The sequence below is a fragment of the Euleptes europaea genome, chromosome 3, assembly GCF_029931775.1.
Source record: "Euleptes europaea isolate rEulEur1 chromosome 3, rEulEur1.hap1, whole genome shotgun sequence".
Lineage (NCBI taxonomy): Eukaryota > Metazoa > Chordata > Lepidosauria > Squamata > Sphaerodactylidae > Euleptes > Euleptes europaea.
In genome coordinates this window covers 3626983-3653380 of record NC_079314.1, presented here as the reverse complement: position 1 = coordinate 3653380, position 26398 = coordinate 3626983, and the positions used below count along the sequence as shown (strand labels likewise).

Here is a 26398-nt window from a genome sequence, read left to right as displayed (position 1 = left end):
TTTACAACCCCCACAAATGCACAGCAAAACCAAAGCGCCTGTCCATATCCCAGCTCTCCAAACACAGCAGATCCCCCCCCACACACACACACAATGACCTTGGGGTCCCACCACCACCACATAGGCTACATCCTGAATCCCTTTAGAAAAAAAGCATCTGTTGGGGTTGCCACTTGCCAATCTCCAGTGGGGCCTGGAGGTCTCCCAGAATAACAACTGATCTCTAGACTACAGAGATCAGTTCCCCTGGAGAAAACTGATGCTTTGGAGGGTGGGCCCTATGGTGTTGTACCCCACTGAGGTCCTTCCTTTCCCCAAACCCTGCCCTCCTTAGGCTCCTACCCCAAATCTCCAGGAATTTCCCAGCGTGGAGTTGGCAACTCTAGCCTCAGTTCTCTAGCATCACAGCTGAGAGTAAAATACATCTCTAGGGTTACTCTCCCCCCGCCATTCCCCAAGCAGTCTATAGCCTAAAAGCCTGGGCCCAGTTCTTAAATCTTCTTCACATCCCAGCTTATAATGACCCCCACCCAACAATGCATGCCAAAACATTTGGGGGAGGGACAGGGCAGGACAACACCCTCGTCCTTGAGTGGAAAATCCTGGTTTCCCCTTACATGGGCAGCAAAGTCCTTTCTCCCTCCTTGGCCATAGGAGTCACATCTGGGGCCCAGCCCTGAGTCCCAGCTGGTATGTCCTGTTCCTTCCGCCCACCCGTCTGTGGTTTGGGTTTCTTCACATCTGGTTCCAGCCCTTTTTTAAACAGAGATCCTCTGAGCCATGAGGAAGCCTCGCTTAGTTTCTCCTGCTTAGGAAAAGGGAGATGGGGGAGGGGGGATGCCCCTCCACAGTGGCCAGATCTTTCCTGCCCGGGGAAAAGTTTCAGCTGGCTAACCAGTAGGAGGCTGAAGTTGGTTCCTTATTCCCAGTTCGTTTCCTATTCCCAGTTCCTTATTCAATTTTCCTAGTTCCTGAAAGATTTTGAGAACAATTCAAAAGCTCTGCACCCCAAAATATGGATTGGACCACCACATATCATACACTCCCACATTCAGGGGACTGTGCCCTTCAAGATGGCGCATGCTGGGTCCTGATCCAAAGTCCGGTTCTTGTGCCAGCTGCTCCCAAGTGGGGTGCCCCTAGGACCAAGACACATGAAGACACTGGGGCTCAGCTGCACCCCAAAACAATCTTTGGACCACCCCAAACTACACATCCCCACATTCCTGAGACTGTCCCCTACAAGAAGACATACAGCGGTGCCTGGTCCAAACACCGGTTCTGGCACCAGTGGCTTCTTTGTGCTCCCCCTCCCCGAAACCTGTATTGCAAAGACATTTTGAATGAGGAACTGGAGCCCTGCACCCCAAAATATGGATTGGACCACCACATATCATACACCCCCACATTCACGGTGCTGTGCCCTTCGAGATGGCGCATGCTGGGTCTTGGTCCAAAGTCCAGTTCTTGTGACAGCTCCTCCCAAGAGGGGTGACCCAGGACAGATGCACATACAGACACTTGGGCTCAGCTGCACCCCAAAATAATCTTTGGACCACCTCAAATGACACATCCCCACACTCCAGAGACTGTCCCCTCCAAGAAGACATACAGCGGTGCCCAGTCCAAACACCAGTTCTGGCACTACTGGCTTCTTTTTGGGTCCCCCCTCCCCAGAAACCTGTATTGCAAAGAGGTTTTGAATAGGGAACTACTTTCCCCTGTAAGAGGACATACAGTGGTGCTCGGTCCAGACACTGGTTCTGGCATCACCTGTTTCTATTTGTGGTGGCCCCTGAAAATCCTGAATTGTGAAGAAATGTTTGGGACAGTTGTGAGCCTTCTGCACCCCAAAATTAAGTTTGGAGCACCACATATCATACACCACATATCATACATTCAGGGTGCCCTTCAAGGGGGTACGTGCTGAGTCCTGGTCCAAAGTCCAATTCTTCTGCAAGCTGCTCATAAGTGTGGTGGCTCCAGGACAAATGAGAAGTTATCAGCTCCCTTAGCAGATGTGTAAAAGCTCTGTTTGCAGGTGTCACTTGGTAACTGACAGCAGTTAACTCAGTAATTAGAATTCTATTCAGGGAGGGACCTTGGAGTCATTCCTTCACATAAGTATATTCCTAGTGAATACCATCAAGTTGCAAAATAGGTGTAGCCACACCCTTCTGAGTCATCTCCTTCTTCCTGGGAAAACTCTCCCAAAACAATTTCACTCATCTGGAAATGTATAACTAATAATGAACAGTACTTTTCCCGAATAATCTCACTTGACACTGAGAGACCCTGTCCTTCAGTGTTACTCCTCTGAAGATGCCTGCCACAGCTGCTGGCGAAACGTCAGGAAAGAAAATACCAAGGCCACGGTCACACAGCCCGGATAACCTACAAGAACCAATCTGGGTATTGTTCCTCTCTGTTTCTATCACCTCTCCTTTCTAACTAAAAGTTCTAAGATAATCAAAGAGCAATCAGTCCATTGTCCCTGGCAATGTTTCGTTGCCAGTGACGGTTGTGTTAGAATAGTTGCAATGTCTAGTGTGCAAAGCTCTGTTCCTCAGCTTTCCTATCCTAAAATGTCGTTCCCTCAGTAAAGGCAACTTTATCTTCAATCAGTGACACTGACCCTTCACTGCGGGCTTACATACTCTGCAAACAGGTACTAGCGTAACACTGTCATTGTCTGAGGTTTGTTAAAACGCCTTGGAAATCCAGACACAATGATCCTGCCTTTGAGGACAAAATCATAAATGCATTCTTGGAAGAACCGGCCTTTGGACCAAGACCCAGCATGCGCCATCTCAAAGGGCACAGTCCCCTGAATGTGGGGGTGTATGATATGTGGTGGTCCAATCCATATTTTGGGGTGCAGAGCTTTTGAATTGTCCTCAAAATCTTTCAGGAACTAGGGAAATTGAATAAGGGACTAGGAATAGGGAACGAACTGGGAATAAGGAACCAAATTCAGCCTCCTCTAACCAGTGGACGGTAAAAAGCCCTCCTGGCCCCCTGCTTCTCCAACAGAAGGGCCGGGTCCAAGATTACCCCTGGGGATGCCAGGCTGGCACAGCTTTTGGGGAGGGGTGATGGGCAATAATAATCTGGCGAAGTGGGGCATCACATCCACCTAGGGTTGCCAACCTCCAGGTGGGACCTGGAGATCTCTCAGATTTACATCTTCAGATAGGGTTGCCAGGGCTCTCTCTTTTTTTTTTTTTCCAGATCCACAGAAGGGAAATCCCTGGAGATTTGAGGGTGGAGCCTGGGGAGGACAGGGACCTCAGTGGGGCACGATGCTGTAGAGTCCACCCTCCGAAGCATCCATTTTCTCCAGGGGAACTGATCTCTGTAGTTTGGAGATGAGCAGTAATACTGAGGGATCCACCTGGAGGTTAGCATCCCTATCTCTAGATGCCATAGATCAGTTCCCCAGGAGAAAATGGCTGCTTTGAAGGGTTGACTCTATGGCATTATACACCACCGAGGTGCTGCCCCTTCCCAAACTCCACACATCTCTAGGAATTTTACAACCTGGGGTTCACAACCCTACACCTGCCCGAAAACCTGGATGTGATGTCAGTGCATCCGGCAATGCTCTGACTGCCCCCCAAACCAAATTTTTGGGAACAGCCAGAGCACTGGCCGAATGGCTGACGTCACATCCTGGTTTTCAGGTGGATGTGACATCATGTGTCCTGGCAACCAGCCTCCCTAAGCACCCTCGACTATGGTCCTGTTCCTTCAGTGGGAGTGCAACCCCATTCAGAGCAGCCAACGCCTTAAATCCTGGGTCAGACTTCCCACCCGCCAGTAACACTCCCATCTTGTTGTCATTAAGCTTCATTACCCTGCATTAAGGATGCCAGCCTCCAGGTGGGACCTGCGAAACCCCCAGTATTACAGCTCATCTCCAGACTACAGAGATCAGTTCCCCTGGAGAAAATGGATGCTTTGGAGGGTGGACTCTATGTGCTCACAATCCAGGTGGTGTGTATGTGGAGGGGGACTGCTTTTCCCCTCCACCAAGGAAGGGTTAAAGGTAAAGGTCCCCTGTGCAAGCACCGGGTCATTCCTGACCCATGGGGTGATGTCACATCCCGACGTTTACTAGGCAGACTTTGTTTACGGGGTTATTGCCAGTGCCTTCCCCAGTCATCTTCCCTTTACCCCCAGCAAGCTGGGTACTCAGGGAAGGGTTAGGTGATTATAAATCCACTTACTGCAAGCACTGAACAAATCAGGGTACAGTTTCTCTTGGAATAAGGATGCACCTCAGACACATTTGTTTCTTACTGCTTCTTAGGGATGCCAACCTCCATGTGGGACCTGGGCATCCCCCAGAATTACAGCTCATCTCCAGACTACAGAGATCTGTTCTCCTGGAGAAAATGGATGCTTTGCAGGGTGGACTGTATGGCATTGTGCCCCACTGAGGTCCCTGCCCTCCCCAGGCTCCTCCCCCAAATCTCCAGGAGTTTCCCAACCTGGAGCTGGCAACCCTACCCCCATTCCCCGTCAGTGGCCAGGGAGGACCTGGAAAACCTAGTCTACAACCATGCCAAAACTATTCCATGCCAAAACTACCCCCAGGTTCAGGGTTTCTACAGCCTCCCTGGGGTTTGCAGGAAGCGTGACTCATAGAATCATAGGGTTGGAAGGGACCACCAGGGTCATCTAGTCCAATCCAACTGAACGTCACCCACATATTGGTGACAAACCCAGCCCGAATCGCCGAATGACTTCACCCATATCGAAAAACATATGGGACACAGTTGTCTCTCTCTGTTATCAGACTTTAGGCTCCTTATTAACACTGAAGAAAAGGGGGGCACACCAAAACAGAATGAAGGAGAAGAACCAATTGGTGCAAGGGAAATCACAAAACTTATTAAAGTATCATTTCCCTTGCACCAGTTATTTCTTCACTGTTTTCCATTATTAACAAGCAAACAGGATTTTGCATGACCTGTCTAGAAAAAAATAGAGCACCCTCTCCCAAAAAAGTCTGTATAATTTCGCCATCATTGAATTCACTGAAAGGGCTACCTTGATTCATTCATGCTGCAATTATATTCCTTCTTTCATTTATGAGGAGAAAGACTCAACTTCTAAAGATTTAGTCATATAAATAGAACATTTTTAAAGGGCAAGATGATGCTGGCATGGTGGGGGAGGAGAGAGTCTCCTGTGATGTTCCAAGCACTAGCCAATAGGTGCCAGCAATGCACCACAACTCTGTTAGCGCACAGCATCCCTGGAGAGCAGGAGCACACGACATTTAGTTTAAAGCCCTCCTGATCAGGTTTGCGAGGCTCTCACCAAATACATTTTTCCTACCCTTGTGAGGTGCAAACCATCTCCCAATAAAAGAGCTTCTTCTCTAAAACATAAGCCATGGTCCAGAAATCCAAACCTTTCTTGATGGCACCATCTACCCATCCAGTCATTAATTTGTAGTATTCGTCTTTCCCTTCCTAAGCCATGACCTTCGGCAGGCAGAACTGATGAAAAAACAACCTGCGCCCCCAGGTCCTTCACCTTCACCTTCTTACCCAGGGTTAGGGTTAGGGTTCACCTTCTTACCCAGAGCTGCATAGTTTAATACGTTCTGGGCTGTGTCGGGTAATATAATTTGCTCCCACATGAATGAGCAAGAAAGGGTAATAATCTGTGGGCTTGATGAGTCTTCCTGCCCTTTCTGTCACATCCTGGATGCGTGCACCTGGTAGACAGCAGACCTCTCGAGACGACAAGTCCGGTTGGCATACTTTAGACTCTCAGTAGGGAATCCCCAATTACCAGAACACGCCCATTCCTAAATTGGGGAGCAGAAGATTGAGTCCTCTCATGTGCAGGAGCCTGAGAAATTTCTGTCACGCTTTTGGGGGGGGGGGTAGCCTTTGTTCCAGTGATCCAGAATCAGTATCTATGGGGAGATCCTGGAACCGATTGCTGAGCAACAGAGGATCAGAATGAGTCCTGATTTTCCTGCTCCTGTGGGTCACATTCTTCCATGTACCCTCCCTCCTGTGTTGGTTGTGCCTCCATTTGTTGAGATTCTTTTATCTCCTCCTCCTGTTGCCCCCTAAAGAGTGTTTCATGCGTTCTGTCCATGAATTCCTCACCTTCCTTTACAAAATGGAGTGTGGACAAGCGTTCCTCAAGTCCCTGTATCTTCTCCTTCAGCAGAGCTACCAACGTACACTTGCTGCAAGTGTAATTATTGTTACCCTCAGGTAAGAATACAAACATGCCACAGACCTTGCATGTTACTGCCTCAGCTCCCTCACTAGCCACACTACTGTGATCCATTCCTGAAGTTGTTCAGTTTCTTTCCTGCACTTCTCTGATAGTTCCCCTGACCAACTGCCTCATAAGGCTCCCTCTTTAGAAACTGTGTCCAGCAGACTCTCAGCCCAGGTGCCTCAGCTTCTGCCTCTGGCGAGAGGAGTCTTCTTAATGAAGGCTCAGTCCCACCCCTCAACAGCCAACAGCAGAGGGCAGAGCCAGCAATTAACCCCAGTCATACTAGCCCTCCTCATCTCCTTCCCTTCCCCTCCCCACAACAGACACCTTGTGAGGTAGGTGGGGCTAAGAGAGTTCAGAGAGAACTGTGACTAGCCCAAGGTCACCTAGCATGCTTCTTGTGGAGGAGCAGGGAAATAAACCCGATTCACCAGATTAGAGTCCGCCGCACATGTGGAGGAGTGGGGAATCAAAACCAGTTCTCCAGATTACAATCCACCACTCTTAACCTCTACACCATGCTGGCTCTGATTTCATGTTGACAAAAAAAAATTACTCCCCCACTTCCTACCAGCTGAGTAAAATCAGTAAGATCCCCTACAACTGAGTATAACTTCACTTTGAACATGCTACTGTTACTACCCTTTGGGAAAGGCCTGTTGTTATCAATACCAGCCCTCGGGGACAATGGTTGCTATTTCATCCAACCACACTGTTCCAACAAGGGATGAATCAGCTTGTGGGCACTTGAAGCCTGCCACCTGGGCAAACAGATGGCAAGACAGATGCAGACGGGCAATCCTGTGGGCCCTGGAATTGCCGCAGAGAGGGAAAGGGTGAGGTGCCCCAAACATAGGGGAGAAGCTGGGCTGGGAAAGGTCTGTTCTGACCACACTATTCCTGCAAAGGGTGAGCCAGCCAGAGGGCAGTTGTGGTCTGCTAACCACCAACATGAACAGAGGGCATCGACAGAGAGAAATGGTGAAGCAGATCCTGCAGCACCCTCTGTCACGCTCCATGCAAGAGGACCCTAGGGCCGAGCACAGGGTCCCATGGCAAGCAGCTGGCAGCCCCGGGGCAAACGTTGCAAGAAGTGCCTCACAGGATCCAAAAGCTGGGTTGTCTCATCCAACGGTGGCAAACCTGAGCCCTCGCTCATTTCTATCATGAGTCAGCTTGCTGCGAAATGCACAGCTCAAGTGGCCAATGGAGAAGTTGGCAACCTGAATGAATACAGCATGCCCCTCGCTCCTGGCTTTTCATCTCAGACGCATCTCCAGTTTCATGGACATTCACGTTTCATGTGCGCAGCTAACCCCTGACTCACCCACATGCCACTCTGGTCTTTTGCCTGCACACAAGTCACGCCTTCAGATTGCTTCTCCAGCATGCACCAACTTCCCCTGTGTTGGGACTTGCAGCTTCCCTTGTGGCCATGGGCCGAGCCCACCCCCCACTGTCCAGCTCCAGCAACGACAACAGGTCTAGCAGTGGGTGGGTGTTTGGTGGGCAGGATGCCTGGGTTCCCTCCCCTGCTCAGGCAAAAAAGTAGTGAACGGTGTGGGAAGGTGCCAACTCTTTTTTCTTTTTTTCCTGGCCTTTCTCCTTTGCCTCTTGATGAGCAGGAATTAAAGCAGGAGACATCTTTCCTTACTGCTTCCAGGACCAGGATAGGCTTCCCCAGACAAATCTCTGCTGGTCTGGCAGCTCTCAAAAGCAGAAAAGCCTGGTCAGTTTTTAAAAAGTGGTTACCTTAAACAGGACTCCTGGGAGCCGCTGAATGCCCTGGGGCCACAGAACTCCTATACTTTGGGCCCCCAGGGGATTTCAGCGGCTGGGACTTGTGACATCACAGATGAGAAAATGCATCCTTGCCGCAGGCTTAATTAACTTGTGGAACTCACTGCCACATGGTGTAGTGACAGCCACTCATCGGAACAGATTTCAAAGGCAGCTTCTCAGAGGAGAGGTCTGCCGATGGCTATTAGCCAAGATAAATGGAACCGCCACGTACAAGGGGAGTGGGTCATAACTGGGGGACAGCTTTGGTCTCCATGCCCTGCTTTTAGGTTTTCCAGGGGCATCTGGGTGGCCACAATGGGAGGGAGGATGCTGGACTAGATGGACTTCATCGGCTTCCAAACGGTCTGATCCCAATCCAACACAGCTGTAGAGATGCTCCTGTACTCCCAGATGTCCCCTTCTCTCCTTCAGCTTTTAGGACAGAGATCCTGTGAGCGCCCTTTCCCTCACCTCTGCCCGCCTGCATACCTGCCATTCCTTTTTTGCCTCTGGCTAATTTGCTGGGGAGTCACGGCTCCCAGTGAGTCAGGCTGGGGGAACGCAGAGCAGGAGGTGACACAGCTCTGAGTCATGGGATCATGCCAGAAACATAGAAGGCATGGGGCCTCGTCTCTCCCCACCCTCCCCGCTCTGCCCAGCCCTGTTGTTATGTATGAATGTCTGTATGTGTAATTGGATCAAGGGAAACAAGTTCCTTGTAATTGCATCAGGGGGGAAAAAGCACCCTGTGGAGCTTGGAGTTCCCCAGGGCTCCTGAACTGTATGCTCCCATTGGCTACTGGGGTTTTTTCCCACAATCATGGACTTTGGGGGGAGTGGCTGCAGGCAGCCAAGCAGGCATATAAGCAGGGGTCCGGTCACTGTAGTTCAGTTCTTGTTCTCACAATAAAGCGGTTGCTGCTGGAACTCCGTCTCCGAACTCGTGTGTTCCCCCACGTGGACTTAATACCTGTGCAGCCGGCTGTGCTTTCATCTACATGCCCACCGTTGAAATCAGAACTCAGGAGTCAGGGCGCCCCCCCCCCCCGCTTCACGGCTCTCATTTGCTAGCCTTGGAATGTCAGATAGCTAGGCAAGAGGCAGCTGGCCCTTTCGTGTTCACCCCCCCCCAAGCCAACAGACCCCCCACCCCCAGCAGCTCAGGAAAGAACTCCGGTGTCCTCACTTCCTCCTGTATGGTAGCCACTACAGCGAGTTTATTATAAAGTCAACAGACCTCTCAGATAGAAATAGCAGCCACTGAGTCCAGAGTTACAGGAAGAAGGGCTGTATCCCTCCGTTCTCTTCCCTTCCTCCCAGAATTACAACTGATCTCCAGATAGGGTTGCCAACCTCCAGGTGGTGGCTGGAGATCTTCTGCTATTAGAAGTGATCTCCAGGGGAAAGAAATCAGTTCCCCTGGAGAAAATGGCTGTTTTGGTGATTGGACTCTATGGCATTGAAGTCCCTCCCCTCCCCAAACCCCACCCTCCTCAGGCTCCATCCCCAAATTCTCCACGAATTACCCAACCTGGAGCTGGCAACCCTATCTCCAGATGAGAGATCATCTCTCCAGGGAGAGATTCTCCCAGAGAAAATGGCTGCCTTGGAGGGTGGACTCTATGGCATTACACCCTGCTGAGGCCCCTCCCACGACCCTCCCATAGTTCCACCACCAAATCTCCAGGGATTTCCCACCCAGAGCTGGCAACCCTATACAGTCACCTAGAGTTGCCAACTCCAGCCTGGGAAATTGCTGGAGATTTGAGTGAGGGGGAATTGGGGGAGGGATTTCATCTAGAATCAATGGTATAAAATAGAGTTTGCACTCAGAAACTGCCATTTCCTCTGGGGAAACTGATTTCGGTACTCTGGAGATGAGTTGTCATTCCAGAAGAACTCTAGGTCCTACCTGGAGGCTGGCAACCCTAAGATTTGCACCTCCTTTCCAGGTAGGGTTGCCAAGCCTCCAGGTGGTGACTGGTGACAGATTTCAGTTGACCTGGAGAAAAATGGCCACCTTGGAAGGTGGACTCTATGGCATTATGCCCCACTGAAGCCCCTCTTCTCCCAAACTCTGCCCTCCTCAGGCTCTACCTCCAAACTCACCAGGAATTTCCCAACCTGAAGCTGGCAACCCTGTAATGTATGTGCATCAGTTAAGATCATAGCGAAGGAAGCCCAGGAGCTTGAATCCTGGGCGAAGGCTCCTAAGCCCTGCTCGCATGATTGGCCACAGCCAACACATCCCATTGCCCCTAAGCCAGGTCATGCCATTGGTGACCTGGGGGTTGTTTTCCCCCTATCACGGATCAGGGGGGGAGCGGCCACCGGGGGCCAGGGGAGCATATAAGCAGGGCCAGGTTGTATAGTTCCTCAGTTCTGTCTGTTATTGCTGAAATCAATAAAGCTGTGTTGTTGTTGGAACTCCGTCTCGACCTTGTGTGTCCTCCCCACGCGGACTTAACAGTGGCGACGAAGGCTGGTAGGCAGTCCGGCTTGCTACTGAAATCAGTGCCCGGTAGGCAGTCCGGCTCGCCCTTGCTGACTTCACTTCGACACACCAGAGACGCAACGCTTCGTTGACATGGCTACCCGGGGGTCTCTGGAAGAATTCGACCCCACCAAACCGGGCGCCTGGAAGAGCTACGCGAGCCGGCTGGCTTTCTACCTCGACGCCAATGACATCACCGATGTCGGGAAGAAGCGCTCCACCTTCCTCAGCGTGTGCGGGGCCCAGACCTTCGACCTCGCGCAGTCCCTGCTGGCTCCTGCCGAACTAGAAGCGACGCCATTTCCTGCAATCATGGCGGCGCTGGGGAGCCATTTCAACCCCCAGCCAACTCGGGCCACCCGCCACTTGGCATTCCACCTGCGGGACCAGGAACCAGGGGAATCTGCAGCTACATATATCGCCGCGCTACACACAGCCGCCCGTTCCTGCGAGTACCCTGACCTCAACGACCGGCTGTGCGACCGCTTCGTGTTTGGCCTGCGGAGCGACAAGTTGCGGCGCCAGCTCCTCGCCAAGAAGGACCTCACGCTGACTGCGGTCATCGAGGAAGCCGCCGCGGCCGAGTCCTCCGCCCGGCCCGGACGTCTGGGTGACCGGGCCACACCGACTTCCCGCGATCCGGTTCCAGTCCACCACGAGAGCGCCAGTGACGCAGCCTCCAGCGACGAGGACGAGGCTCACAAACTGAGCGACCGCGGGGCCTCTCGGGGGCGCCGGGCATGGGGCACCACAGACTGCCCGTGCGCGAGCTGTGGCGAGCAACACGACCACCGCTCCTGCCGGTTCCGTGACGCCTCTTGCCGGGCTTGCGGCAGGGTCGGCCACATTGCCAAAGTCTGTCGCTCAACGCCGAAGGGTCGGTCCTCGTGCCCAGCCAAGAAAGATGGCGGCCCGCGCCCCGTCCACAACTTGGACGACAACGAGCCCACCAGCAACCGCCGGGGTCGCCGTGATACCGAGCTGCATAGCGTCTCCCTCCACAAGGTGCACGGGGCAGACAAGGTCGGCATCGTCGTCGAGATCTGCGGTGCGCCTTGCGAGATGGAAGTGGACTCCGGGTCGGCTTTCTCCATTATATCGATGGACACGTACCGCGACCTGGGCCGTCGCACCGCCTCCCTCCCTGAGCTGCGACCATCCCGCGTCACCATTTGGGACTATCAGCGGCACCGGGTGCCGGTCCGGGGGGAGGCCCACATGCCCGTCCAATTCAAGGACTGTTCTGGGCGTCGAGGGGCCTCGCACGAGCCTCCTGGGGCTCGACTTGTTTCCGGCCCTCGGCCTTCACATCTGCGGCATCCACCGCATCAGCCTGACCGCCCTCAACGACGTTTGGGCGGAGTTCAAGGATGTGTGGAAGGGCCTGCTGGGCTGCTACAAGGGGCCGCCGGTCCGCCTGCACGTCGACCCCACCGCCGTGCCCATCCGCCTCAAGCCTCGCCGCGTCCCCTTCGCCCTCAAGCCCCGGATCGACGCGGAGCTTGACTGTCTCATCGCTCAGGGGGTGCTGGTGCCGGTCCCCAACGCCCCCTGGGAAACCCCGATCGTGACACCACTCAAGCCCAACGGGGACGTCCGCATCTGTGCGGACTACAAATGTACTATTAATATGGCCGCATGCCTACCCCGTGCCCATTGTCAGCCACCTCCTGGCCTCCCTCGCTGGGGGTCGGGTGTTTGCCAAACTGGACCTCGCTCAGGCTTACCAACAGCTGCCCGTGGACAATGAGTCGGCCGAGGCACAGACAATTGTTACTCACCGGGGTGCCTTCCAGGTGACGCGCCTGCAGTTCGGGGTCAGCACGGCCCCGGGCATCTTCCAGAATTTGATGGAAGACCTCCTGAAGGGCTTGCCTGGTGTCGTCCCGGTCAAGCGAGAGAAGTGCCAGCTGGGCCTACCGCAGGTGGAGTTCCTGGGCTACTTGATCGACACAGAGGGCATCCATCCCACACCCGACAAGATCAAGGCAATCCACAACGCCCCGCCGCCCCAAAGCAAACAGGCGCTCCAGTCGTTCCTTGGCCTGCTGAACTTTTACCACGCCTTCCTCCCTAACAAGGCGTCGGTTGCCGAGCCGCTCCACCGTCTCCTGGACAAATCCTCCCTGTGGGCGTGGGGTGTCGCATCAACGGGCGTTCGAGGCTACCAAAGCCCTCCTGTCTCCCTCCAGCTTACTCGTCCATTTCGACGAGAAGCTTCCCGTTGTGTTAACATGCGACGCCTCACCCTACGGCGTCGGAGCGGTTCTGAGCCACCAGCTGCCAGGCGGTCAGGAGGCCCCGATTGCTTTCTACTCCCGGACCCTCTCCACTGCGGAGAGGAACTACGCGCAAATCGACCGGGAGGCGCTCACCGTTGTGGCCAGCATGAAGAAATTCCATGACTACGTTTATGGCCGCCCCTTCTCCATCATCACCGACCACAAGCCACTTTTGGGGTTGTTCGTGGCAGATCATCAGACGCCACAAATCCTGTCCCACCGCATGCCTGGTCGATTTTTCTCAACGCCTACGACTTCCGGCTACTGCACCACCCCGGGTCCAGCATCGCGAACGCCGACGCGCTCAGCCGTTTGCCGCTCAAGGACTCCGATCCGGACCCGTCCCCGGCCTACAACGTCATGCTGCTGGAGACCCTGCCTGAACCGCCCCTACATGCCTCGGACATTGCGGCTCACACAGCAAAGGACCGCACCCTCGCCCGCGTTTTGAACTGGGTGGGGAAGGGGTGGCCGGCGGCCAGGCCGGAGGGCGAATTCAAGCCCTTTTTCACGCGGCAGCATGAACTCTCGCTGAATAAGGGGTGTCTACTCTGGGGGAGCCGCGTCGTGGTTCCAGCCAAACTGCGCACCAAGGTCCTGGAGGCCCTGCATGCCTGCCACCCGGGAATAGTGCGCATGACGGCCCTGGCAAGGAGCTACGTTTGGTGGCCGGGCATAGACGCTGCTGTAGAGGAGTGGGTGAGCCGCTGCCAGCCGTGCCAGGAGTCGCGGCCCGAGATGCTGCGAGCCCCGACCCACCATTGGGAGTCCACCCACAGACCCTGGTCCCGCCTCCACATAGACTTTGCGGGCCCGTTCCAGGGCAAAACTTTCCTGATCATGGTGGACTCCTACTCCAAGTTGCTGGAGGTCGCTGACGTAGGCTCTATGACCTCGCGAGTGGTGGTTCGGGAACTGCGGAAGCTTTTTGCCACCCACGGCTTGCCAGACACGGTGGTCTCCGACAATGGGCCCAATTTATGTCCGCGGAGTTCCAAGAGTTCTTGGCCAAAAACGGAATCCGCCACACGACCTCAGCCCCGTTCCACCCCGCCACTAACGGACAGGCAGAGAGAATGGTCCGCACAACCAAGGAAGCAATGTGGCGCATTGAGCGCAATGACTGGGACAGGGGGCTGGCAGAATTCCTCCTGTACCAGCACACTACGCCCAACTCCGCTACCGGAAAATGCCCCGCGGAGCTCATCATGGGCTGCCGGCCAAAAACGCCACTTGACCGGCTACACCCCGACCTTGTGCCGGAACGCCCTTGCCACCGAGAAGAACCAGCAACCCCACGGGTCATAGAGCAGGATGCCCCCGTCTATGCCCGTAACTATGGAATGGGCCCAGCCTGGATCCCGGCTACCGTGCAAGACGCAACCGGCCCGGTATCCTACCGGGTTGCCACCCCTGAGGGTCGACTCCTCCGGCGACACATCGATCAGCTGCACCGCTGACTGGCTGACGAGCCCGACTGCGCCGCTGCCACAGAAGCTCCGGAGCCTCCCAGAGTGGCGGAGCAAGTCGCGCCAGCGGAGAGCGAGCCAGGCGAGGAGCGCCTATCTGCCGGCACGCAAAGAGAGCTCCTGGAAGCCATTTCTCCCACCTCCTGCAAACTCAGGCCGACCGCTGCCACAGACGCCCCAGCACCCACAACGCCAGTTCCGGTACCGCGTAGGTCGCAGCGGTTACGAACACGACCCAGCCACCTGAAAGACTTTGTGTGCTCGTGAGTGTTTGAACTTAGGGGGGAGGGGTGTAATGTATGTGCATCAGTTAAGACCATAGCGAAGGAAGCCCAGGAGCTTGAGTCCTGGGCGAAGGCTCCTAAGCCCTGCTCGCATGATTGGCCACAGCCAACACATCCCATTGGCCCTAAGCCAGGTCATGCCATTGGTGACCTGGGGGTTGTTTTCCCCCTATCACGGATCAGGGGGGGAGCGGCCACCGGGGGCCAGGGGAGCATATAAGCAGGGCCAGGTTGTATAGTTCCTCAGTTCTGTCTGTTATTGCTGAAATCAATAAAGCTGTGTTGTTGTTGGAACTCCGTCTCGACCTCGTGTGTCCTCCCCACGCGGACTTAACAAACCCTATTTCCAGGGGTCAGCACCAGAACCTAAAAATTCTGCTTATGCCAAAGCTGTAGTTTGTCAGCAAAGGGGCCCTGCTGCCAAATGAAATCCTCAATCTGCAGTCCGACACCGTGTAATCCCTTCTGCCACCTCATTCTTTTGCCACATGTAAACCAGGCTTACTCCCAAGTAAGTGCACACAGGATCGCCATGTAAAAGAGGCTGTTGCTGCCTGGAGCAATTTCCTGCTGTTCTTCCTCAGAAGCTCTACAGAGGCATTTCCTCTTAGACAAGCCCTGACACAGCTGCTGATTCAGCAAAACAAAAAAACCCTCCAGCCAAAGCGGCAACCCACAGTGCCCCCCAGACAAATCATCCTCCAGCCTCTGGCAAAAAAAGAAAGGAGGGGGGCTGTGGTCAGGATGCTTGGAAGCTCTTGGGAAGGATCCAGAGCTCTCTGGACTGAGCAGTCCACGGCTTTCAAAGCACAGAAAGAAGATAATTAGCAGTGCCAAGATGATCGGCTGCTCCATCCCTGCGGACTTGTCCAGGGCTTTGCATCCAAGCACACTGACCAGTCTAGGCCTCAGAACCTGGTTTCCAAATCATAGACCTTAGGCCTGTGTTTTTAAAAGAATAAACCCTAGCCTCTGAGCACTTGCAGAGTGTCTTTTAGAAACAGATAAAACCAGCGGCTCCCAATCATCTGAGATTGGTAGGGTTGCCAGACCTGGGTTGGGAACCACCTGGAGATTTTGGGGGTGGAGCCTGGGGAAGGGAGCGACCTCAGCAGGGTATAATGCCATAGAGCCCACCGTCCAAAGAGGAGCTGATCTCTATAGTCTGGAGATCAATTGCAATTCTGGGAGATCTCCAGGTGCTACCTGGAGGTTGGCAGCCCTAGAGATGGGGGCAGCTTAGAATAGGAATTGCCAGCTGGGGAGAAATAAAGACCTCGGCCTGGCTTTAAGCAGAGGTTTGATCCACAGACCTCAAAAACCTGTATCTTCTCACAGCATGCAAACAGCCAGCGTGGTATAGAGTTAGGGTTGCCAGCTCTGGGTTAGGAAATGCCTGGGGATTTTGGGAGTGGAGCCTGAGGAGGGTGGGTTTGGGGAGGGGAGGGACTTCAGTGGGGTAGAATGCCATGGAGTCCACCTTCCAAAGCAGCCATTTTCTCCAGCGGAATTGTTCTCCATTGCCTGGAGATCAGCTGTAAAAGTGGGAGATCTCCAGCCACCACCTGGAGGCTGGCAATCCTATATAGAGTGTTGGATTTGGGAGACCCAGGTTCAAATCCCCACTCTGCTTTGGAAGCTGGCATGGTGACCTTGGGCCAGTCACTCTCTCTCAGCCTAACCTACCTCACAAGGTTGTTGTTGTGAGGATAAACTGGAGATGAACCATGCTGTCAGCCAGCTGCCTTGGAGACCCCACGGTGGAGAAAAGCAGAGTATAATTTAAAAAAAAAATACATTCTCACCCGCTCCTTGGTGCATATTCAGTATATTAAAGGCAGTTGATGGGGAGGAGGTGTGGCTCAGTGGAAAGCATCTGTTGGCATACAGAAGGTCCCTGGTTCAATCTCTGGCATCTCCAGTTAAAATAGGACCAGGTAGTAGGTGATATGAAAGATCTGCTTAAGACCATGAAGAGCCAAGGGGAAAGGGCGTGGCTCAGTGGAAGAGCATTTGCTCTGCATGCAGAAAGTCCCAGGTCCAATCTCCAGCACTTCCAGTTAAAGGATCTGGCAGTAAGTGACGTGAAAGACCTGAGACCCTGGAGAGCCTTTGCCAGTCTGAGTAGACAATACTGCCTTTCATGGACCAATGATCTAGTTCACTATAAGGCAGATTCATGTGTTCCTGTGTTCAAGTTCTGCCAAACTCTTCAAGTTCCAGTAATTCTAGCCACCTCCAAGTGATTCGCCTTCAGGACGTTTCTCAAAGTGGACTGGAGAAGGGGTACAGAAAGAAGCAGGGCTCCAGCGTTCCCTCCCCACAACTGGAAGGGACGTTTGGCCTAAAGGGTTTAGACAGAGGATTTTGAATCCAGGACTCTGAGTTCAGTCTCCGGTGCTGACAGTGGGATTACCATGGTTTTCACCAGCCCCTGTTCCTCTGCCTAAGATCAGTGTGATGTGCCAGCATTCGCAGGCAACAAATGATGGCCTCCCTGCTACAAAATGCTCCACTTGCTGATTGTTGCAGCCTAAGGGGAATAAAGACACAAGAGCATTTTCAGGCCAATTTTTTTCTGGTCAGTTGACAACCTTAAAGAATTAGTGGGGGAGACACAGAGGCTATCGTTATGTCCTTGGTTCTCCCTCCAGCATACCATGTGGCAGTGCCACCCATGGGTTTTTGTGACTGTTTCCCCCATATGAACCCCCCCCCCCAATCTTGCTGAAATTGTTCTTGGTTGGGTGGTTGGGAAGGTTTGGGTTTGCACAGCAGTGGTGGTAGCGTAACAGCGGTAATTACGGTCACCAAAGTCTCTGGCAAAGCAATGAGGAACTTGCAGGGGCTCTCCTTCTCCTCCCCCAGTACACAGCCCCTTACTACACATTTGACCTACCTCGAAGACCACTGTATCAATGCCTGAGATAATGAATGCGGCATTCTCTGAATGCTTACAAGAGCTGTGTAAACGCTGGCGCTGTTAGGATCCCCCCATGAGCAGCAGAATCCATGTACATGCACACATACATATACACAAACAGCCCCCTTATTGCCTAATGGCAAGTTGGCAACCTTTGCCAGGTCTGTTCCCACGCTCAGAGAAAAACCCTTCCCCATCAGGGCACAGGCACCTCCATAGAAAAGGGGACAAAAGGGGCCGCGGGCTGGGGACAAGCTGGGCTTTCAGAGCGGGAGCCCAAGACAATGAACAAGGATGTGAAAAGCAAGGGGAGGGGGGCAGAGAGCAAGAAGAGGGGTCCCTTCCCCCTCTGAGCCCCTTCGTGCCTGCCCTTCCAGAAAACCAGAGTGGGATGGTTGGGAGAATCAGCATTCCTTCTCTGCAGCCAACAGAATGGAGAACCAATAAAGGATGTTTTTGGCTCATCCGTTCAGGTGGCAAAAGGAGACACAAAGCTTCATCGAAGCCTGTAATCTGGCAGGGTATAGAGCTATCATGAGTCACAGCTCACTTCTTCAGTAGAAAAAAGCAGGAGTCCAGTAGCACCTTAAAGACTGACAAAATTTCTGGCAGGGCATGAGCTTTCTCACTTTTTCAGATACAGCTAGCATGTGTCTGTCTATTAGAGAACAGAGAATTCACCGTTGAATTCTCTGAATCCACTCTTCTCTACTTAAGGATAGATGGACGCGCATTCTAGCTGTATTTGAAGAAGTGAGCTATGATTCAGGAAAGCTCAAACCCTGCCAGAAAATTTTCAAGTGCTACTGGACTATTGCTCTTTTCTACTGCTATAGACAGAGCAACGCGGCTACCCATCAGGTGTAATCTGGTTGCCATCCTCCAGGTGGGACCTGGAGTTCTGGAATTACGTGACAGAGATCAGTTCCCCTGGGGGAAATGACAGCTTCAGAGGGCAGACTCTATGGGATCACAGACGGAACAAGCTCACCTCCCTCTCCACCCCCCACCCTCCCCAGGCTCTGCCCCCAAATCTCCAGGAATTTCTCAAGCCAAAGTTGGCATCTCTAGGCCCACGGCCAGTCCTATCAAAGTGAAAGCAAAAAGGGATGCCTTAATAGGGTTGCCAACCTCCTGGTGGTCTGGAGAAAATATGCACAAGTACTACAGGGATAATTATGGAAGTATAGTACTAAGCTCAAACAAAAAGATACAATAATACTCAAGCAAACTATGCAAACATATATTGCAAACTATGCAAACATATATTGTGAAACACGTCTTTCACAATATATGTTTGCATAGTTTGCTTGAGTATTATTGTATCTTTTTGTTTGAGCTAAAAACCTCCTGGTGGTGGCTGGAGATTTCCCAATATTACAACTGACCTCAGGGGACAGAGAAAATGGCCACTTTGGCAATTGGACTCTATGGCATTGAAGTCCCCCTCTGAACCCTGCCCTCCTCAGGCTCCACCCCCCAAATATCCAGGTATTTCCCAACCTGGAGCTGGCAACCCTAGGCTTTAACCAGTGAGTAATCTCCAGCCATTTATGCACACCAGGGATTAGGGGGTAAGGTTCCCAAAATAGGTAGGTGGGGTGGGTGATTGTCAGTCCCTCCCACTGTAAAAATTAAAAATTAAATGCTGGTTGGGCTTTGCCAACGCATGCTCAGTTGCCAGAGATGCATCAGGAAGTTCTGAACCAATTTTGGGCATAAGCAACCAATCCTGAATAACAAACAAGTTCTCCTCTGAAAAGCTGACCCCCCTGCTGCCCAGGGCAGGCACCATGCTTCTCGCCTTCTCCATTTTATTCTCACAACAACCCTGTGAGGTAGATTTGGCAGGGAGAAAGGCCCAAGGTCACCCAGTGAGCTTTATGGCAGAGTGAGGATTTGAACCCAAGAACTTGTTCCTTGCCCAATGTTCTAACCCAGGGGTCCCCAACCTTTTTGAGCCTGTGGGCACCTTTGGAATTCTGACACTGGATGGTGGTGGGCGCAACCGCAAAATGGCTGCCACAAAAGGTGGAGCCAACCACAAAATCTCAAGAAGTGAGGTCATGCATAACTCTAATAGTGACTCTTCAGAATCTCTATTTACCAGGATGCCTTTAAAATCTCTATTTAACAGGATGCCTTTAAAAATGAACATATTGTTGTAAAAGTTTTTCTTGCCTACATACAGCTTATCTTCCATCATACTGTGAAGATCCTCGTGCTCAGGTGACAGCTGCTGCCAAAGCAACATTTGAAAAATCTGCACAGCCAATCAAATCTCCATGGACAATCAGAAGCCCTGCTGGGCAAAAGCCCCACCTGGCTCTGCCCACTTTCTAAAATCACTTAGTGTGTGCCAGGAGAGATGTCCATGGCACCTGTGGGTACCATGTTGGGTAACCCTGCTCTAACTGCCACACAACACTGCCTCTCTTGCATAACTCTGGGAAGTCCAATTTCCTGCCCAGAAGAGCCAAACGTCATCTGGCATAACTCACCTCTCACAGCCAGTACTGAAGGGGCCCAGGACAGAGGGTCACCCAGGAAGTTTAGAGGAATGCTGTCTTGCAACCATATTACTTGCACGGGCTCCGGTGGACCCTGAGCTCCGCAGGTGAGGTTGAAAGGGGTCCCGGCCATCACCTCCAGGTCTTGGGGCTCGTCAGCAAAAAAGGGAAGACCTGGGAGCAAACAGGAATGAGGTGATCAGACATTATTGTTATTCTTTCCCTAGGATCCAGATGAGACATTTTCACAGGTGCAAGGATTTCCATCCACAGCGTGCAATCTTCCCGGCTCACATCCCCGCTAGGGTCTGCCAGCTCCAGGTTGGGAAATGCCAGGAAATTTGGTGGTTGACCATGGAGAAGGCAGAATTTGGGGAGAAGAGGGACCTTAGTGGAGTTTCAGGCCATAGAGTCTACCTTCCAAAGCAGCCATTTTCTCCAGGGGAACTGAGCTCTACCGTCTGTAGTTGTAATTCTGGGAGATCTCCAGCCCCCACCTGGAAGTTGGCAACCTTATATCCCCTCTGAGACAGCCCAAAGGACCACCTGAAATCCAGTTAATGGGGGAGAAGAGACCCCCTGGGAACAGGATTTTGGGGGTGCTTTGGGCTGCCATGGAGGATAGAGAAGAAAATGCTGCTCCATAAACGGAAATCCTAGTGCCTACAGAAACATTCCTCTGGATCCAAGAGTGGAGGGCCCTGGGGGGGCAGTGGTTTGGAAGAGAGGCAGATAAGAGCGTCCAGTAATGTATTCAGTTGAGAGAACTGTCCTGGCTACAAATCTGGTTCCTGCAGCAATTTAGAGGGTTAGTTTGACCTATAAATGGAGGCCTACAGCCAGGGTTTTGAAGGACCATCTTCTCCTGTGGGAATCTGCCCATTTGCTGAGATTCTTACTGGACCCCCAGCCTGCCCCCATTTTCTGAGATTAAGCAGCAGACTTCTTGTCCCATAGAACAGCCTCCCCAGAGATTTATGTGGGCACCAGGTGAATGTTATTCCGTTTGGCTTGTTGCATGGTTTTATTCTGATTTACAGGTTTCTAATGGATGACTCAAAAAAATTTATCCTAAGAAAACTCAGGGTAGCTGGCATTTATGGCTCTCTCTTCTTCCCGTATTATTCCCACAACAACTGTGCAAGGTAGAGAAAGGGAGGGGATGGCCCAAAATCATCCCTTGGGCTTTATAGCAGAAGAGAGATTTATATCTCCAGGTCTCCCTGTGGTCTAAGGCCAATCTTCTAACCATCACATGGCAACTGACTCGCTTATGGCCTTTCTTAAAAAAATGGTGCAAGCTACTTGAAAAAAAAAAAACAGGCCAGAAAGGTATTGTCGAAGGCTTTCACGGTCAGAGTTCATTGGTTCTTGTGGGTTATCCGGGTTGTGTAACCGTGGTCTTGGTATAATACGGTATAATACGGTTACACAGCCCGGATAACCCACAAGAACCAAGACCAGAAAGGGTTCCAGTTGTCCCCGTTTCCTGATTTATAACAGAAAAAGCATTACATTCAAGGGAAACTAAGCCCAGGCTGCCCTGACCTGGATGGCCCAGGCTAGACTGATATTGTCAGATCTTGGAAGCTAAGTAGGGTCAGTCCTAGTTAGAGCTTGGATGGGAGACCACCAGGGAAGTCCAGGGTTGCTACAAAGAGGCAGGCGATGGCAAACCACATATTTTTGTCTGTTGCCCTGACCTGGAGGCCCGGGCTAGCCCAATCTTGTCAGATCTTGGCTGCTAAGAAGGGTTGGCCCTAGTTACTATTTCTATGGAAGACCACCAAGGAAGTTCAGTGTTGCTGCGCAGAGGCAGGCGATGGCAAACCACCTCCGTTTGTTTCTTCCCTTGAAAACCCTAAGAAGTTACCATAAGTCAGCTGTGACTTGACGGCACTTTCCACCACCATTCAAGTCCAGCGTAGCCAGATCTTGTCAGAACTTGGAAGCTAAGCAAGATTGGCCCTGTTAGTGCTTGGATGGGAGACCACAAAGGAAGGTCAGGGTTGGTACGCAGAGACAGGCAATGGCAAACCACCTCTGAACATCTCTTGTCTTAAAAACCCTACATGGTCACCATAAGTCATCTGCGACTTGACAGCACTTCCCACCCATCTAAGCCAGGACCTCATTTAAAGCAGACAAGAGTGCCTCTGAGCACGTTCAGAGTTCATTTCCTTCACCACTGAATCTGGGATTAGGTAACAAGGTGCTCAGGTCCACAGGGGAAAACTCATAGCGTCACAACTTGGCAGCCCAAGGTACTTACCTTCCAGTCCCAAATAAGCTTTGTCAGAGAGGATGTCAGAGCCGTTCACAGATGCCACACACTGGTAATCTCCCATGTCCAAAAGCTGCACAGAAGGGATGCTGGTGGGGGGAGAGAAGAGAACGTTCACACAAACTCCTGAAGATGTTCTAACATCTGGTTTGCAGAAGAAGTGGGAACAAGGAATCCCTCTTTCCAGAGGTGTACAGAATCCTGCTCTGGGAGCACTGGTTGATGTAAAAACTACCAGTTCCATGCCCAAGTTCATCTCCTAAAAGCAGACAAAGGTATCTTTTTCAGAATTCTGTCCCCACCTGCATCTAGAGAGATGTCTCCATTCCATGAAGTTTACACGCAGGGCATGAAGGCCTTCTCCTAGGGCTGCCAGCCTCCAGGTGAGGCCTGGAGATCTCCCAGAATTGCAACTGATCTTGAGACTACAGAGATCAGTTCCTCTGAAGAAAATGGCTGTTTGGGAGGGTGGACTCCACTGCATGACATCCCTGCTGAGCTCCCCCCTCCCCAAACCCTGCTTTCCCCAGGCTCCACCCCAAAATCTCCAGGAATTTGCCAATCTGGCATTGGCAATCGTAGGAGTGTATACACCCTATTATCTCAGGGGAGGTGTCAAAAATTGCAGAGAGGGGGTGTGTGCACAGAGAGACCGTGAGGGGGCGGGGCCGTGTGGCAGCATGTGGGGGGGGGAGGGTTGTAGCTGCTGACAGACAGGTGGTGGTGTGATTCCCAGTGTATTTTTTTTTTAGAACGCAATTTATAACGTGGCCTGTGGGGTGGTTCATGAGCCTATGTTATGCATACCAACTTCGGGGCTGGAGTTTTTCCCAAAACAAGTGTTTTTTTTTACTATGGAGAGTAAAGTTTATGCAATAGTGTATTTCAGAGCCCCCCTTACAGAATAGGCAACCAAAAGTCCTGGTTTTACAAACAAAAGCCTTTTTTTCTATGCCAAACTTGCTTGGCATTTTTTCAGCTCCCCGAGAGAGCCAGAGTGCTTTTTAAATCGTGCCTCCTTAACGAGCATCTTCCTGCTTTGCACAGAGAGAGAGAGTTTGGAGTGTGCTTTTTTAAAACAGATCTTACCACATGAGCTTTGCCCGAGTGAAAGAAAGCAAGACGCGTTCGCCTGTCCTATACAACGAAGGAAACGCCTCCAAGGGAGGGGTTGAGGGAAAGGCGGTGATTGGTTCAGGTATAGCACTGCTGCATGGTGGGAGGAAGGGTTTTGTTTCTGACCTTCTTTTGCAAAGAATCATGTAGGTGGGGGTGTTAGGAAACGCCAGTGATCTGCCCCCACCTTCATTGGGGAGTGGGAGTGGGAGGGAGGCACTGAATGGATGCTCCGTCACAAGGCACAAGGGACATCCAGACAGGAGAGAGCGAGAGAGAGAGGGGGGGGGGGAGAAGAACTTACCAGTTCTCTGCAAAAGTGCTCACAAAGTAATGCAGACATTTTTTTTCCACCAAGGGAGGGGGAGGAGGAGGGGGCTGGGTGCCTAACACAGCTACAGCGAGGGGATCTGGAGGCAAGCAGGCAGGCAGGAGAGATTCCTATTCCACCTTTGATTATGAGGTGATAATCAAGAGGTGTAGTTTCATCCTCTGGCTCCTGGGGCACAGGAGGGGTTATGCAGCAGCCCCTCCCCAAAAACCCTCCAAACGCAAGTTCCTTGCAGGAACTTTTGAGAAAGCAGATTTTTGCCCAAACTAACTTCTCCCTGCAATGGTCTAAATTTTCAATGAAAAAAAACAGAGACAGCAAAGACCTTGTTTTTTTTCTTCCTACAAAGCCGCTAGCTGGTATCTCTGCCCTAGGATGGTTATCAGCAGGGCTTTCTGTTTTTATACCCAGGAGTTCTCCTTTTTTGGAAAGATGTGAGAAGCCCAAAACTCAATTCTTTTTCTACACACAAAACCCCTTTTTGCTACATGTTGGACAGAGAGAGAGAGAGAGAGGGGCAGAGGGGAGAGTCAGGAAAGGGTCTTTCAGAAGAGAGAGGGGACGGGAACCGCAGCCAACCAACTCTTACCAACAACAGCCCCGTTTAGTGAAAGGAAGCAAGGGCAGGGCTCGCATCCTACACAACGAAGAGGAGGTGTGGTGTGTTTGGAAACGCCTGTGATCTGCCTCCGCCTTCAAGACTATCAAACGTGCCACAGTTAAGAAGGCGAATGACAGCCCACGACGCGTTTTCCCCACCAGAAGCCTTGAGTGACAAACCCCCCCCCCCTTATCTAGGCCCTGCAGCTGAACATGTGCTCTCCAAGCCACGATAGCAGAAACTTTCTTTCAGGCTTGCTGTCAGCATCCGACACTTTCCTTCATTTCTAGCTGTGCAGAGTGAAGTTTTAGAGGGACAGGCCTGATTGGCAGCTCTGCAAAACTGCCATCTCAGCCTTGCAAGGAGGTCTAAAGGGGCTGAATGAGGGGGGCTAGGGGCTCAGACTCCTGCTTGCTTTGCTGGCCCCCGTGAAAGTAAAACAGGAAGGAATGGTTCTGAAACAGCACCCAGACCGCTTTCCTTTCTTAAAGCAAGCGTGCATGGGGTGGGGTGGGGGTAAAAGTTAGTTGGAGAAACTTCTATTTTCTAAGAGGGTCGACTCTCAGACTCCTGCTTGCAGGGTTGACTTTTCTAGATAAACACACGCGGTGTTATAAGCATGACATTTTCTAAAAGAGAAAACTTCCAATTTCTAGGTGGCTGAAATGAGGCCAACCTCGCAAGGAGGTCTAAAGGGGCTGAATGAGGAGGGCTCTCTGACTCCGGAACGCTTAGATGCCCCGTGAAAGTAAAAATAAAAATAAAACGCAGAGCTTTTTTTCCTCAAGCCTTATGTTGAAAAACAGAGGCTCGGGGGGCTAATCCACGGCAGCAAAACACTCACAGACACCCACCCCCCAGCCCTTGAGAGAGACCGAACAGTGTCTCCTTTTTTTTTTTTTGCCCGCATGTGTGGTTTTTTTAAAAATTTGGTGGGGCTTAATCCTAGGACATCTTTTTTAGGATTGCCCCATTGCTGGTCTACTGTGGAAGGAAAGGGCCGGTTATCTTTTGTGAATGCTCTCAAATTCCTGTTTCCCCAGGCTTGTAGACCAGCAATGGGGCAATCCTAAAAAAGCTGTCCTAGGATTAAGCCCCACCGTATAAAAAGGGCATTACTTCCAAATAGTGTTACCCTAAATAAGCACCTAAATTCAGCCTACGCAGCTAATGAACCAAAGTTAAAAACAGCATGGGGACAATCTGCAAGGAAGATCCTGTGGTTTCCAGAACACTGTCAGCAAAAAAAGATCTGAATTTCAGATACAAAATTCAAGGGATCTCCTCCTCTGAAATCAGTACAGCACCAAACACTTTTAACAATAATTTCTATGCACACTTTCATTATTTACAGAAACACATACTCAGCATTGATGTGGTGTGTTTTTTTAATATCAGTGCTTTATGTACCTAATCTTACTGACAACAGCCCTGAAAGGTAGGATGAGTATGACCATCTCGACAAAGTAGATGGGTGGGTAGGTTTGAAACTGAAGGGGAACAACTTGGCAAAGGCTATCTAGTGGGCTCTTAACTTTTGTTTAAAAAACACATCTAGTTTCTAGCCCTTCCATGGCACAAGTGGGGATTCGAACCTGGGTCTTTCAGATACTAGTCCAACTCTCTTAACCACTATACCACACTGGCTCTCAAAGGGCACAGAATAGTAGCAGGGTTTAATTCTGTCCAGGTAGGGCTTTGTGTCTCCCCCAAGACAGAAAACAGAAAAACACGTAGTTTTGTTTAATGTGCATAATATATTACAGATCACATAATTCAGAAGTACGTTGCCCTGCTTAAACATAGATTGTAAACTCCTTGGGGCAAGAGGCTGTCTTTTGCTTAGGTCATTCTTCGAAATGGGTCTTATCTGTGGTCGTCTCCAGTAGGCGATGCCCTCCCAAGGGAGACCTGCCTGCCTCCTTCTCTGTTGTCTTTGAGGCCTCAGGAAAACTCTCTCCCATTTGATCAAACTTTTGCAAAGTATAATTCCTGCTCTTAATTTAGGCTCCAGGTGGGGCCTGGAGATCTCCCGACAGAGATCAGTTCCCCAGGTTAAAATGGTTG

General features: G+C 51.7%; 1 protein-coding gene across 1 annotated transcript in view; it reads right to left on the bottom strand.

Moving 5' to 3' along the window:
- Nucleotides 1–26398, bottom strand: part of AXL (AXL receptor tyrosine kinase) — an 86534-nt gene that overhangs the window by 35287 nt on the left and 24849 nt on the right. The window contains exons 3-4 of the mRNA XM_056846160.1: nt 22272–22372; nt 19991–20173 (exon numbers count right to left, since the gene is read on the bottom strand). Coding sequence (XP_056702138.1) covers nt 19991–20173; nt 22272–22372 — 284 coding nt within the window. The remainder of the gene's footprint in view (nt 1–19990; nt 20174–22271; nt 22373–26398) is intronic.